This window comes from Solanum tuberosum, unplaced genomic scaffold (assembly GCF_000226075.1).
Source record: "Solanum tuberosum cultivar DM 1-3 516 R44 unplaced genomic scaffold, SolTub_3.0 scf00608, whole genome shotgun sequence".
In the NCBI taxonomy this organism is placed as follows: domain Eukaryota; kingdom Viridiplantae; phylum Streptophyta; class Magnoliopsida; order Solanales; family Solanaceae; genus Solanum; species Solanum tuberosum.
The window spans coordinates 216,784-231,652 of record NW_006239558.1 but is presented as its reverse complement, the minus strand read 5'-3'; the positions used below and the strand labels follow the sequence as shown (position 1 = coordinate 231,652).

Genomic DNA, 14,869 nt, shown 5'->3' with positions numbered 1-14,869 from the left:
GAAACAATCATTCAACAGTATGTCTTTACTCTATAGTATTAAATTTAAAGAATGTGTTGCTCGTATTTATCAAAAGCAATCTATCTACCTTCGTAAAGTAGAAGAAATATGTTTGTGTTAGCACCATCCTTCTCAGACCTCACTTTTGCGAGATCACATCAGGTATATATGCTGCTCGTAAAAGAGTGAACTCATCCAGGGAAAATTTTAGAAACAAAGATCAAACATGTTTTTTTAAAACTTTAATCCAGAATTCTTAAGCTAATTGTCAAACAGCTAGACATTAAATATTTTGTAATGTTCTACTATGTCATAAATAGTGGTCCTCCCTAGAAGCTATGTGTGATGCTTTGTCAAACATAACATGTAAGTAGTTTTGTACTCTCAAAGGTGTTAATTAAAGAGACTATAGCTAGCAAAAATTAAAGATGCTCTATGTAAATGAGATTGATGCATAACACATGAATTTTCTGTGTCATCTACTATTAAAAAAATAAAATGTAAACGAACTTTTAACTTTTGATGTCAAGCAATTCATATATAGTGCATAAAATTCGAGAGCTATATAGGTAGTTTCGTTACAGCTTTTTCCCCCACATTATTTAGGTTCTGGACTCATCATCTTAAGATCTTCCATTGTTGTATCGTTTACTGGACACCGGGTTTCAAGTCTAAACAAGGATATAATATAGCAAAAATCCTCATTGTTGAAATGGGGACTACTATATTTAAAGGACCTTCCATTGCTATAACCATTCACAGCAACACTGGAAGCACATTTTCTAGTCTCTTTCACACTCAAGCAAACAGTGTCTGTCGTCAAAGTTACTATCCATGACTAACCTGTTTTTCTTGCATCGTCGGGTGATCTAGGTTATCGGCTAATGTGGGCACCACATGATCCAACGAAGTTGACCATCGAGACCATATGAAAACCATGCAAGACATGTACCTTAGCAGAATCACCATGTACAGGCACTAAACCAACATTAAAGAAAGATGAACAATGTTTTGTTCCATCTCTTTATATTGCAATGATAAGCTCCATATTCATCTGAATCTGAATCAGAAGGTCGGCTTTCTCCGTCCTTTAACACAACGTTAGAATTTGTTCATGCTGCTTCTATCACTCAAAGAAAAAGAGAATTTTCCAACACAATGTTCCTATTCTAAACATTCCTAAACTGGTGCCTCTTCAGAAACACACACTTTGATAACCATGTGCTCTATAACATGTTTAAAACAAGCATCATTGGGGAGAAGATTATTTCAAATGATATGATAAACTTTCTCGTATTGATTGGGCAAATGTCTGATGAAAAGGTCTTAGAATTTTACTCTTCATTTAGATGGTCAAAGAGTCCGTTCCAATAAGCCGCGGCTTCTTCAGGGGTTCGTGTTGACCACAGCTGAGGCTTCTCTTTCTCGCGTGCTTCTAAAATTTCCTGCTTCACATGATCTAATGGTGAGTATGAAAAACAAAATCAACAAAATAATACAGAAAGCAGGAGTGACTTCACGAGCATATATAGGGAAGAACACCGTCAGTGTGAGTATTTGTTACACTATCAGATCATCTTTACTTGTTGTAGCAGGTAATGTATCCCATTATTAAAATTTCAAGTCCCACATTTTAAGGAGGCTTACCTATAAATATCCATTAGATGACCTAATGGTGTAAAAAATTGCATGCACTGACTCTGTATAAAACTTAAAACTAACAAAATTACCACATGATAAATTTCGTATTTATTGATTAAGAAAAAAAGCCTCTGCATCTATAATAACATCTCCAGAGAAGCGTCCATCCAAAAAGAGAAATTGCTAGCCCAGCAACCTCATTAGAAGCAAATACCATAGCATAACTGCCTTAGTCAGCAACTCAAGAATGTGGTTGACAAATGAAATCACAATTAATTTATCAGTCATACTCGAAAATTTGGATGGGTTGAGGCACAACAATTGTAGGTGAGGGGTGACTAGGTGAGGCATTACCTCTGGTTTGGCAAAATTAAATGAACCTTCTCCTAGTTTGTGAAATACCTAAAATGTACCCTCTAGTTTAATCTCATTAAAAGAACTCCTTTACTGTCAATCCCCAGAATTTGAGCATTTAAATGGAACTATCAACAAATTAAAACTGTTTTCGACAACATAAAATGCAAAAAAGGAAAGTTGCACATCAGCAAAACTTGCATCCAAGACCTCCCCCAGTTGAGAAGTTTTGTGTTAGTATACCTCCTCCTTCTGCTATTATAGCAACAATTATTCTAATCAAAGAGTTGATAATTTGGAGAGACTCAGATCAATTGCTAGAATGTCTAAACAATAAAATTATATTCCTCATCCTCACAAATCTATGATTTTAAGTAATCTTACAAGCAACAAAAGGTTTATTAACTTGTAAAATATATTTTTATTCGCATATTTGAATAACTCAGGCGAAAAAAGAACATCATGAACAGTCCAGACTATGATGCCAGAGAACACTGTACCTCCACTTCAGAAGACCTTTTGGTTTTCAAAGTCAGACAATCAACAAGACCACTCCATTTCTTACTACAATTATCAAGGGCACCAAGTCTATAGTATTGCTGCATCTGATGGACTGGAGCTGCCACAACATAATTACACATCAGCCTAAACTAATTCTCACAGAAGAAAGTGCATGTAACAACAGAAGACAAACAGATCTCATATAAGTCCCACTGATATCAACTTTGGACTTGTTCATAAATTCATACAGACATTGCAACCAAAACTTATTTATTAACAACAGCAACATAACAGAATGTATGGTGATCAGCCTTCTTTTTCAGTTTAGAATTGTGTTTCTTTCTCAGCATGTAAATGAATCATTTTGTTATTGAAAACGTCTAAATGCATGTCTCTCAAATAAATCATCAGCTTCCACGAATTTCAATCCTAAACAAGGACGAAAAAAGAACAAATAGAAAAGAAGTTGTTGGGAGTGAAAATAGTAGCAAACTATGTAATAAGTGTCATCAGAAATCAAGAGCAAGACTCACATAACTTAAGATACAGCAAGTTACTAGTACAGTACAACCCTATTGTGTTTAATAGTTCCCCTCAGTTGTAGCGGATTAACTAAGATTACTAAAGGCAAGGATCAGTGCAACACTTGTCTTTTGAAGACCCCGGCTTAGCTAAACAGCAGTCTAGATCCTTGAAGAATCTATGCTTGCAAAGCTCTCGTCTGACAACCCCAAGAGCAGTCTCACATTTGTTAGTATCAAGACTACTAACATATTTTCATAAGCAATTCACTAGCCTCCTGGGTCTACCATTTGTTTAATCAATTACGAAATCGTTGTTCAAGGCAATCATGTGTTACAAACAGTAATTTTCCAACTATTCATCGCAAGGTGTCAAAAAATGGGATTCAAGAATGTTTTCAACTGAAAGGATGATCAAGTGAAATTCTGCTATTGTTTGGTCATCTGTCCATCCTCTCTTTCTCCTTCCATCGTCAAATATATAAATGGATTACATAGTGTATTAGATATTGACTTCAAGTTTATTACAAGTGAGCTTTTGTTGGAAAGCCTTTGATTCAGGTTCGTTTTCCCATTTTTCAAACAAAAGTAACAGCCTATTTGGATTGGCTTAAAAGTTGGTCACTACTTGTAAGTCATTTTTAGCTTTTTGGAGTGTTTGGCAAAGTTAAAAATAACTTGAAATAAGCTTAAAATGACTTTTAAAAAGTTAAAAGTTAAAAGTTAAAAGTAGGTACTCCCCTACTTTTCACTTTTTAACTTAAAAGTTACTCTAAAGTTCGACTTCCTAAAAACTACTTTTTTTAAGTTAAGCCAAGCGGGCTCTAAGTGGGTTACTTTGAATCACAACTCCAACCAATCAGTTCGGGGTTTCATTGGATAAAAAAGTTGGATATTTCTTGTTCTGACATGGCACAAGATCAGGTTGATTGTTGCACTCTAAAGGTTCTAAAGTAGAAAACCTACTTGTTGCACAGTAAATTCATAGGTTCTAAAGTGAAACCCCATTCAATCTGCAAAAGAAATGATTGTGATGCAATATCTAGAATCTGGTCACTACTTGTAAGTCATTTCTAGTTGAAATGATATGAGCTTCGCCTTTCTTTTCTTTATCCCTATCAAAAAAACAAAACAAAAAAAACTAATGTCAGTTGCAGCACTAGATTTAATAGCCTTTGGCTCATTGCAACCTGTAGCCTATTGCTTTCATAAGTTTGGCATGCACACAGACACTCCTCAAGACCCATATTACTACATCTGAAAGGCTGGTCCAAGTGCTATCCCGTGCCATAGACTTCAGCTTGGCAGAATAGAAAATAAATTCCGTTATTGAGCTGGGATAGGGCACCAGTTCCATTCCACCAACAAAAAGGGAGATCCTCCTTCAAACTCATACTTTAGAAAGAGTCTTGTTCAACCTTCTGTGTTTTTTTTTTTTTTTGAAACTGGTAATGTTGTATTCCTCAGCATTAAGGATATGCTGGAGACCTTCAAAAGAGGAACAAAACAAACAAAAAACGAGAGAAAGGGAGAAACTACTTACAGGGAGCCTAACATGTCTACAAGCTCTAATTCCTCTATATTTCTTTGTTTACACCAAAAGAATAAAGATACAATACAATTCCATCTAACTCTATGAATGGAATTGGACTTATCTTCAAAACGTCTGCTATTTCTCTACTCCACACAGTCCACCAGATGCAATGTGGAATGATTTTCCACCATCTCTTCTGGCTCTTGCTTTCACCTCATCTAATCCAGCAGCTGAGTAGATCTGCAGTGTGCTCAGGCATGGTTCATTTTGTGTCTGTGGGAGTAAAAAATAAATTCCACAACTGAGCAGTGAATTTACAGCGCAAGAAAAGATGACTATTTGTCTCATCAATTTCCCCAAAAAGTTGACATGTAGATACTACAATTCTCCGTTTTTTTCTTCAAAACCTCGTGCCAAGCAAGCTTTTCTGACAACCAACTATGTGAAACATTTTTTTTTTGTTGGTGCGATGTTTTTCCAGACATTTTCCCATAAACCTTGTTGTTTTCTGTTTTGTTGTGTATTAACTGTTTCATAGACCCTTTTAACAGTGAAATTTCCATCCTTTTTGTGCTTCCATCTCATAGAATCTGGGGCTGAAGTAGTTCCCGTGAAGTCCCCTATTTCATGGAGTAGGTTGGCCACTCTGTCCACTTCCCAGTCATTCAAGAATCTCCTAAGAGATAGATCCCATCCCTGTTCAGTCCAACACTCTTTGACAGTTGCTTCAGGGTTGTTACAAATGGTGAACAGGTCCGAAAAAATATCTTTCAGAGGGCTCTGGTTGTTCCATGCATCTTCCCAAAACTTTGTTTTCTCCCATCTCCCACTTTAATTATTGTGTTCTCTTTTATCATTGGCCAAAGACTCGTATTGTTCTCCATACCCCAACCCCATAAGGTAAAGAGCTTTCATTACTGCACCAAGGGTTGTTCTCACCGTATTTGCACTTAATTACATCCTTCCATTAAGCCTGTTTTCCATCATTATATCTCCAGAGTCATTTCATCAAAAGGCTATCATTTTGTTTCTTTAGGTTTCAGATACCCAAACCTCCCAAGTACCTATTGTTCAGTGTAGTATCCCATTTCACCAGGTTGTATCCATTGTTCTCCTTACAACCAAGCCAAAGGAAATTCCTTCTAAGTTTGTCCAGTTTCTTCAAAACCTTCTTAGGAAGGGGGAACAAGGACATTACATAAGTAGGTAGAGAATCAAGGACTGATTTTATGAGAGTGAGCCTTCCTCCTATTGATAAGTATTGAGTCTTCCACCGTGTCAATCTTTTTTCAGCCTTCTCTATTATGCCATCCCATATAACTATCTCTTCATACTGGTAACCAAGAGGAATGCCCAAGTAAACTGTAGGCAGATGTTCCACTTTGCATCCTAGTATATCTGCCAAGCTCTGGATGTTTAGCACCTCCTTAATTGGAAAAAGATTACTCTTTCGCCAATTTACTTTCAGGCCAGAAGTGGATTCAAAGAACAGAAGTAACAATCTAATGTGGCTTATCTGTTCCTCAGTAGGTTCACAAAAAATCACTGTATCATCTGCATAAAGTAGATGACATATTTCCTTGTATTGACCTCTAACACCTCCTATTTGAAAGCCATTGATCCTTTTGTGTTGAATTGCTCTCCTCATCATACTATCAAATCCTTCCATTGCCAGCACAAAAAGAAATGGGGATAGAGGATTTCCTTGTCTAAGACCCCTACCGGATGGGAAAAAGCCAACTGGTTCTCCATTCACCAAAACAGAAAATTTGACTGTAGTGATGCAAAAATTGATCCAGCCCAACCATTTTTCTCCAAATCCCATTTGTCTGAGTATACTCATCAAGAAATTCCAATTAACATGGTCATATGCCTTTTCAATGTCTAGCTTACACATGACACTAGGTTTATCTCCTTTCATTCTAGAGTTCACACACTCACTAGCAATGAGGGCAGCATCCATAATCTGCCTCCCTTTAATGAATGCCATTTGATGCTTGTTGACTAGCCTGTCCACCACTTTTTTCAGCCTTTCAGTCAATAGCATTGCTATCACCTTGTATATGCCAGTGATCAGACTTATTGGTCTAAAATCCTTCAGTTCTGATGCCCCTGCTTTCTTAGGAATGAGAGCTACATAAGTTGCATTGAAACTTTTCTCAGTCCTTTCATTAACATGAAAGTCATGTAAAGTATTCTTAATATCCTCTTATAGCAGATCCCAAAAAGCAAGATAAAAAGACATTGGGAAGCCATCCGGCCCAGGAGATTTTTCCATTGCACACAGCTTGATACTGTCCAGTATTTCTGTCTCTACACACTCTGTAAACACTCTTGTTCTTCTTCAGTTAAACATGTAGGGTTGTCAAGCAGCAATTCTGGTCTCCACACTTCAGATTCCTTGTAAAGATTCTGATAAAAGCTTTGTATGGTCTCCTTAATTTCTACTGAATCACTGATATTATTGTCACCCACTGTCAAGTTGTCAATGGAATTAAACCTTTTATGTGTTGTGGCTATTCTGTGGAAGTACTTCGTATTTTTATCCCAAAGAACCTGAAGATCTTTTTCTCTTTCAAAATCAACAACTAGCAAAGACCTCTTGCACAAATATAGCTCGGATTTCAAATTGTTCACTTGCTTTAATTACTCATGCTATGGATAGGAGCCTAACCCTTTTCCTGTGGGTTTTTGAGCAAGTAGGAGAAAATTATTGGTACACTGTCAAAGATTCTTGAGAGCCATGATGCAACCAGCTTCAAATGACCAGGTGGACTGGCAAGATCTGCCTATCATCCACACAACAACCACTATGTCTATATATCATTCACACAGTAATTTGTTTCTTGTAGTGACAAATTAGAAATTTTTTTTTTTTTTTTTATGACAAGGGAAACCCGCAGCCGCTACCCTTTGGGTGCGCACAGGGTAAAACCCCCGCTCCTATGCAATAGCTCGCAGTGACAAATTAGAAACATGTCAGCTGACAATTGTATTTCTAAACAAGGATTACTGGATATTGGCATCTCAAAACAATGTTCATGACAAATTGAATCCTCACATACTTTGTCAAAAAAAAAAGAATCCTCACATACAAACTACAGTAAATACCAAAAGCATAAAACTGATGCCTAACAATTACGTTCTCCAAATGTGCCATTTGGTTGCTATTATTAAATAATGATTACATGAATTTTGATACCTTAAGCAGAAACCCCTGCACCCTAAACGTAGTTTGACTATGAAGAGAAAAAAATGATGATTTGATTAGGCATACTGGCAAATAAAACATGTGAAAGTATAAAAATCAGGTTACACAAAATAAAGATGCATAGCATAAGAGAATATCATTAAGTACAGTAGTACACACACAAAAAAAGTCAGATTCAATCCTTATCACAAGAATGAACCCAATTGAAATAACTAGCCTGCACAGTGTTTGACGAACGTTAATGATAATCTGCACTCATTTTCGGTAAAGAAAGAAACTCAATCTGAAGTAGCTATAGAAGTAAGAGGAAATAGAAATTAACTGCATTCATTTTTTCGGCCTACACACATTTTCAGTTTCAACGCTAGGAAGAAGACGCAAGATTCCACATACAACAAACCATCAAACTTTAGGCATCCTTAAGAGGGTCTAAATGACCAGGAGATTTGATGGATTAGAGCATATAAATCCTTTTCAAAATTACAGCCAACAAATGAATAAAGCTAAAGAAATTCAACTTACAGTAGCAGAACCAGAGTGCATCGAAGTAAGTGGTGCATGACACTCCTCTTCGTGGTTGCTTTTCTGAACTCATCTGAACTTCTCCTGACATTGAAGATCAATTTCTGGCTGAAGCTGAATCACTGTTAGAAATTTTGATAGCTGTGTTTAGAGTTATCGAGCCCTTCAACCTTGTTATAGATTCTTACAAGCATGTCTTTAGTTCGGCTTCCTTATAGACCAACCGGTTCTTTTCGGCATGGATGATCATGGGAAGGCACATATCTATCTTTTTCCATCTCTTTATCTCTCCAGTCTTTCCAACCTGTATCTTTATCCTTGTTCTAACCTTGGTTCCCATCTTGTCATTGGTATTTTTTGTGAGAACACCCCCCCCCCCCCCACACACACACGCACACACAAACCCCATAAACCATTTTAAACAGGATTGAACATAATTTAGTTGAGATTTGAAAGGAAAAAAAAGAAAGAAATACTTGAAGTTAAGATAAAAAGGGATATTTACATGAGAACAAATTCACGTTTTGTGAGTGGAAACTTGAAAAACTCCAATAATCACCCACTGTTCCCAGGAGAGAGAAGGAACATTAGATAGGAGCATTAGAAAACACACATAATGTTTAAGATCTAAACGATTAATATTCATATCTAATGTTCCTTCTCTCTCCAATAAAATTCATTTAGATCTTAAACATTATGTGTGCCTTTTATTTTACAATCACTTAATAGGTCTAACTAGATCTGCATGATTAAGGTCTATAACAAAGTTGTATGATATTAACTGCTGCTACATAAATCAGCATCTCCTGGCTTAGCATTGTAGTTTCCATCTGTCTAAAATCAGTTAAGATAGAAATTAAGAAAACTACAACTATAAGAAACCAATAAAAAGCACAAAGAACAATACTCCTCTCTATGTTCTGAAGAGAACCAAAAGGATAATAATTAAAGGGAATTTACTTCAAGATGGGCATTAGTGCAACCAATTTTAACTATTGTCATGAATAGACATCAGAGGCAATGAATCTGCTGAAAAGCAGAAACTAAGGAAATGATAATATTATGACAAAGAAATGATAACTATGCTAGCTTGTCTTTGATTTTAATCATCCTAAATTGAAAAGAAGAAACTACGAAAATGTTAATATTACGACAAGGACTACTACAAACAGTATACAATGAAGATACAATAGCATATTTTATTAAACATTAGTCACTATCAATTTCTTCTTTGAATTTTTCCTCATTCTCCTCGGTTCTTGAACCTCAAGTCAAATAAGGAGTGTAAACTATAAAACCAGAAAATGCAGTATGGTAAACCCATTGTCCAGCAACCAGGCCCTCAGACTGTTAGGCATGGGGTATCAGCGTAAATAATCCAAATGTTATCAATAGATGGGTGGAATCGACATGAAAAGCATATTTTATTTCCAATTCCCATGGTCTTAAATTCATCATCAATAAGTCAGGTTCGGCTCTGGAATGACTCTTCCTCTTTCTTTTGACCAAAGTAGTCAATCTTCCTATTTTTATTCTAGAAAAAATAAAAGTATTTCCCATTGATCTAAACATTAGAAAGGGGGAAACAAGTGAATGAGAACAAGCAGAGTAGAAGTAAGCAAGTGACAAACTGGATACATAAGCAGATAAATCTGTTCTATAAATACATATGAATAGCATTCTTCTTTAAACATGCTAAAAAAATATGGCGCATCAAATAAATAGAGGGAGTACTAAATTATTTCAATTTACCAAGGTTGTAGTGTCTAAATGAACAAGATGCAACTTGACTTTGAAGTGCAGAACAAAGGAAAAGAAGGCAAAAAGTACAACACAAAAGAAGAAGGAATAGGCTTATCCACAATCCTATATTCTCTTCAAATCCTCCTAAGTTAAAGGCTAAGACCAATGGCATGCTAGACAATAAACTAGATGAACATGGATAAAGCTAAATGACATAAAACCTTATTTTCGAAAAGCAACAACATCCACATGCACCACCTTCAAATTATTTACATTAACAAACAAGTAGATTCATAGCAACATCCCTCAAAGCTTGATGTTTTCCCCTATATACAGATTAGCTATAACCAGACAAACCAAAAAGGGAAAATCAAAATGACAAAGAACAAAAGGCAACTCTCCCTCCTCCTTTTGATTTTGAGCATCTGCCTCAGCACACAAATGCCCAGACCCACAGCCTCAACACACAAACGCCCAAATCCCAGTCATAATCAAACACCAATTATCCAATAGATGATGAAAATGATAAAAAAATTTAATAATATCAGCTGAAATCACAGCAAACAATAGCCAAAGCACACAAATAACCAAAAATCATGAAATATCCATTAGGGTAAACAAGCTCAAAACCTGACTTGAAAGGACAAGCTAAAATTTCGAAATCTGTTAAGGAAATCTTTGAAGAAGGTACACAGATGGCTAGGAATTGATAAGCTTCAAAGTAAAAATCTTGAAGAATGTAAAGAGACAACCAAAAATTAGTCAAAATTGAATTCACACAGGGAAGAAACAAACATTACAGAACAAAGAGACCTGTAAATTACCTGTAATGGAAAGCCCTAAATAGCAAGATTCCACCGCAAGCAGTCGGAGAGTGGCAAGGGAAGCCACCGACGACCTTTTTGGGGGGCTGGATTTCTGCCTTGGAGCCACTGTCGATCGGCTATATTTTTCTGAGTTTCAACAAAAAAAAAACGATGAACTTAATTGTTTAAAATTCAGATATTAATATAACACCTTAATATTGTATTTAGATCAGCATATTTCTACGTACTTAATGAATGTCTTAATTTAGATTTTCTAGTTTCAGTTATTAATTAAATTTATTATTTTCAGTCTAAATATTTATTATATAGCTCTTAATTATTAAGTATACTAGATGATGTGTCCCCGTGCAAGGCACGGGCCCGTGTCCTACATCATTGGTTGTTTAGCCGTTAGAATTTCTCAAGATTTTCTTCAATTAAAATCACTTAGAAAACAAAGTAACAAATCAAATGAACCATGCACATGAGTTGACATAATGCATCTAACTTAAGAAGCAAACATGGACACTTTACAACATAACCAAGAGTTTGAGACACAGAGAAGTAAAAGTATAAATTAAATCTAAGTGTCTTATAACTTTACCATTTCCAGTTTATTTAGTACAAAATTGCTTCTAAAATATTTCTTTTTCTAGGCAAGCAGCAAGGTGTTTTCACTTGACAGGAAAGCATATCCCTCTTTAAATGGCTTTCCTGGAGCAACACTTCATAACGTAACTCCAAACCAAAATTTTTGCAAAAAAAGGTTCTAGATTTGCATTTGACAGCATTCCGGATGTACTATCCAAGACCTCCACATTCCAAAATGTTCATACTGACTATCAATCTTCTAGAAAGATTTTAACCCAAGATCTTGAGGTCTTAGACCCTTCTTTGTATCAGTCATTTTCAGCACTTCTATTTCATGGCCTACTTTCTTTTGCAGTACATTGCTGATAATCGCCTAGAGAACAATCCGTGGCATGGCGAATTTGTTTTATCCTCCATACTTCAAACTCAGATTAAAGAGACGGGAGATGATTAATTGTCCATTCCTCTTGGCCAAATTCCAATTAAACTTAAGCTTATCCGAATAACCAAACCTCAGCCATCTTATACAAAACAACAACATAAAAAGATTGCACTGTTACCTAACTTAACACTTGTAAACCTCAATTATATAAAGGAATCAATCATCAGCCAGAGTCCTAAAGTAAAGACATATAAAAGCTACTAAACAAATAATCTGATGAAGGCGAATTGGCCAATAAAGTAAACTAAACAGCTCAAGTAAAGGCAAACTATCTACTTATGAGTAAATAGAAAAAATATGCAGAATAAACTTATATATTCAGTCAGTAAAAAGTCTTCTATTCATACATGAATAAAAATGTATAATCTTCATAACATGATAGAAAACAAAAAAGTAAAAGGTACTGCACCAGTCTGCAACGAAGGAGAAATTTTCACAAGTAATTACTTGTGTGTAGTTTGAAAATTGTTTAGCTTGGTCTTAAAATCTAATATATCTGAAAATTAAAACAAAACAATGGCAACAGATTCAGCACACATTTATTTTGATCTCTAATATGTTTGTTGATTATTATTTATAATTAGAGGACATTGATTGAGCAAACATCAGGAAATATGGGGATCAGTATGGCATTTATGGCAGCAATGAAAGGCTACAAAATGGTTTTGACAATGCCTTTGTACACGAGCATGGAGAGGAGAGCATTTGGAGCCGATTTAATCCTCATCGATCCAACAAAAGATGGAAGGCACTATTAAGAAGACTTATGAACTTTTGGAATCTACACCTAATGTTTTCATGCTTCAACAATTTTCCAACCATGTAAACACTCAGGTAATTTTAAGAAACTTAATTAACATATTCTCTGTTTTACTACAGAATTCTCAATTGCTTCATATCGAAAACAGCTTCATTTTGACACAATTGGCCCTGAAATATGGGAAGAAACTCTAGGTAATGTTGACATATTTATCATGGGAATACTGGTGTTGGAAATTATCTCAAATCTAAAAATCCTAATGTCAAGTTAAATATATACTCTAATGTAGTACTCTTGATTCCTTGAGACAGAATCGGTAAACGTCCAAGATAATCCCATGTCAAGAAATTGAGAACAATCCTATGTCAAAAATAGTTAACGTTGTGCTTATATGGACTAGAGCCAACTGAAAACAATATATTGAATGGTGTAAAAGCAGGTCCTCATCATATAACGGAAAATGGGGTAGGATTCAAGCCAGATATTCCTGACATGGATCTAATGGAGGAACACATGCACTGGAAAAGAAGTGAAGGGTTTCCTCTCTAAATATAACCAAAGTTTCACAATCCCTTAGAAACGAAGTTGGTGATTAAGATATAATAGAGCTAATAAGGATAATTTCCTACAGAAGAATCAAGGATTACCTCAACTAACAACCATGTATCAAGTGTAATTTCACAAGTGGGGTCCGGAGAGGGTGGTGCAACGATTATCTCAAGCAAAATGATATTTCTTCCTGGGAAAAACTTACGCTTGAGAAATCACCAAATACCATAAGTTGACACATACCAACAGTTAGCCGAAGAACTATTGCCTCAGGTTTTCTCCAACACAGGACTACTTCTGTAATTAGTTTGTACCAAAAGATAATACTAAGAAAACACCATTAGGGTATTTCCATCAGCGATTTTCTAAAGCAAAATACATCAGAAGAGTCACCAAACAATAATCATCTAAATCAGTAGTTGGAGTATCAATTTATATATAGATATATATGTGAAGGCCACATAAACATACTCAGGTAAAAATTTACCCACAAACAAGTGCAATAAGAGAAATTAATAGGAGAAAACAATTATCGCGAAAGAATAGACGAAAAAACGAACACCTGATTACAACCAGAGATGAAAATGGAATATGAGAAGGAGACCAGAGAGCTTGAGCATGGGAAGAACAAGAGAGTCGGCAAAGTAGCATTGCAGATGCAGAACACACTTGAGATTTTCAATGGAAAAGACTATGAAATACCTAAAATACCCCAGACAACCAAAGTGACATTGACCGAAATACCCCCGGACGTCCGAAGAATCTCACACTTATTTAGAATGAGATTTGTTCTTTTTATTTTACAATAATGATATGTCTAAATAGATTCATGGTTACTATTTTAAATAAAATTTAACATCATTGAGATGGTTATTTAAGAATTTCTTTTTAAAAAATGGCACTTCATTACTACTCATCTATTTTCATAGTTCAACAAGGTCATTATAAAGTACCACCATTTACACTTACTATTGTCTATATCGTAAATTATTTAATTAATTATCATTGTAATTAATTACATCATTTACAATCAACTATCATTACAAAGATCAATAACTACCCACATTCAAAATCATCAATTATTATTATATATCGTTTTAAAAAGAAAAAAAAAACATAAAGTGGCACCTGAATTTGTCCCGATTTTTCAAAAAAACACTTTAACTATGAGGGCGTCCTATTACCCCACTAAATAATCTTGAACTTATATTATTACATCATTTTTTGTCCACCTTACATAGAGAGTGCAAAGAGAGTGAGCAACCTAAAATAACTAATATGATTTTATTTTTACAAGTATTTTATTATAAAATATTTTTTTTGTTATTTTAACTTTTTTTCCTTATTATTGTTTCTCTTTCTTTCTTCTTTCTTCTTCAAAAATTCATTGTCATCTCCATTGAATTCTCACTTTCAATGTCATCGCTTTTACCACAACTTCACCTTCCTTTTTTTACTACTATTAGTTTTACTCTCTTTAATTTTAAAACTTTACCTAATTTTTTTTTTTGACATTTAGAACAATTTGATAAATCCGTTAGATTTCAAGATGATTAGGAGGTATCATATAGTTTTTTTTATCTGATTTCAATCAAGTTCTTTCAATTGTCGGGGAATTCATTGGTTCTTTTAAAATTATCATTTCTAATTTTTTGAAGTTATATGAAAATGAGTAATTAATGATACCTTCAAAA

At 34.9% G+C, this 14,869-nt stretch overlaps 1 protein-coding gene across 2 annotated transcripts; it reads right to left on the bottom strand.

Moving 5' to 3' along the window:
* Window positions 1-501: 501 nt before the first annotated feature.
* LOC102583720 (uncharacterized protein C227.17c) lies at window positions 502-13,837 on the bottom strand. 2 transcript variants are annotated; one of them, XM_015304900.1, is made up of 5 exons: window positions 13,738-13,837; window positions 10,852-10,980; window positions 8,285-8,392; window positions 2,496-2,614; window positions 502-1,445 (listed from the first exon to the last, which is right to left on the bottom strand). In XM_015304900.1, the coding sequence occupies exons 3-5, from the start codon at window positions 8,373-8,375 to the stop codon at window positions 1,335-1,337; spliced, it is 321 nt and encodes a 106-aa protein (XP_015160386.1). In that variant the 5' UTR covers window positions 8,376-8,392; window positions 10,852-10,980; window positions 13,738-13,837; the 3' UTR covers window positions 502-1,334. The 2 variants fall into 2 exon arrangements, with proteins under 2 accessions (XP_015160386.1, XP_006366510.1); XM_006366448.2 differs by having other exon boundaries at window positions 8,285-8,406; window positions 13,738-13,836.
* Between the last annotated feature and the right edge of the window lie 1,032 nt (window positions 13,838-14,869).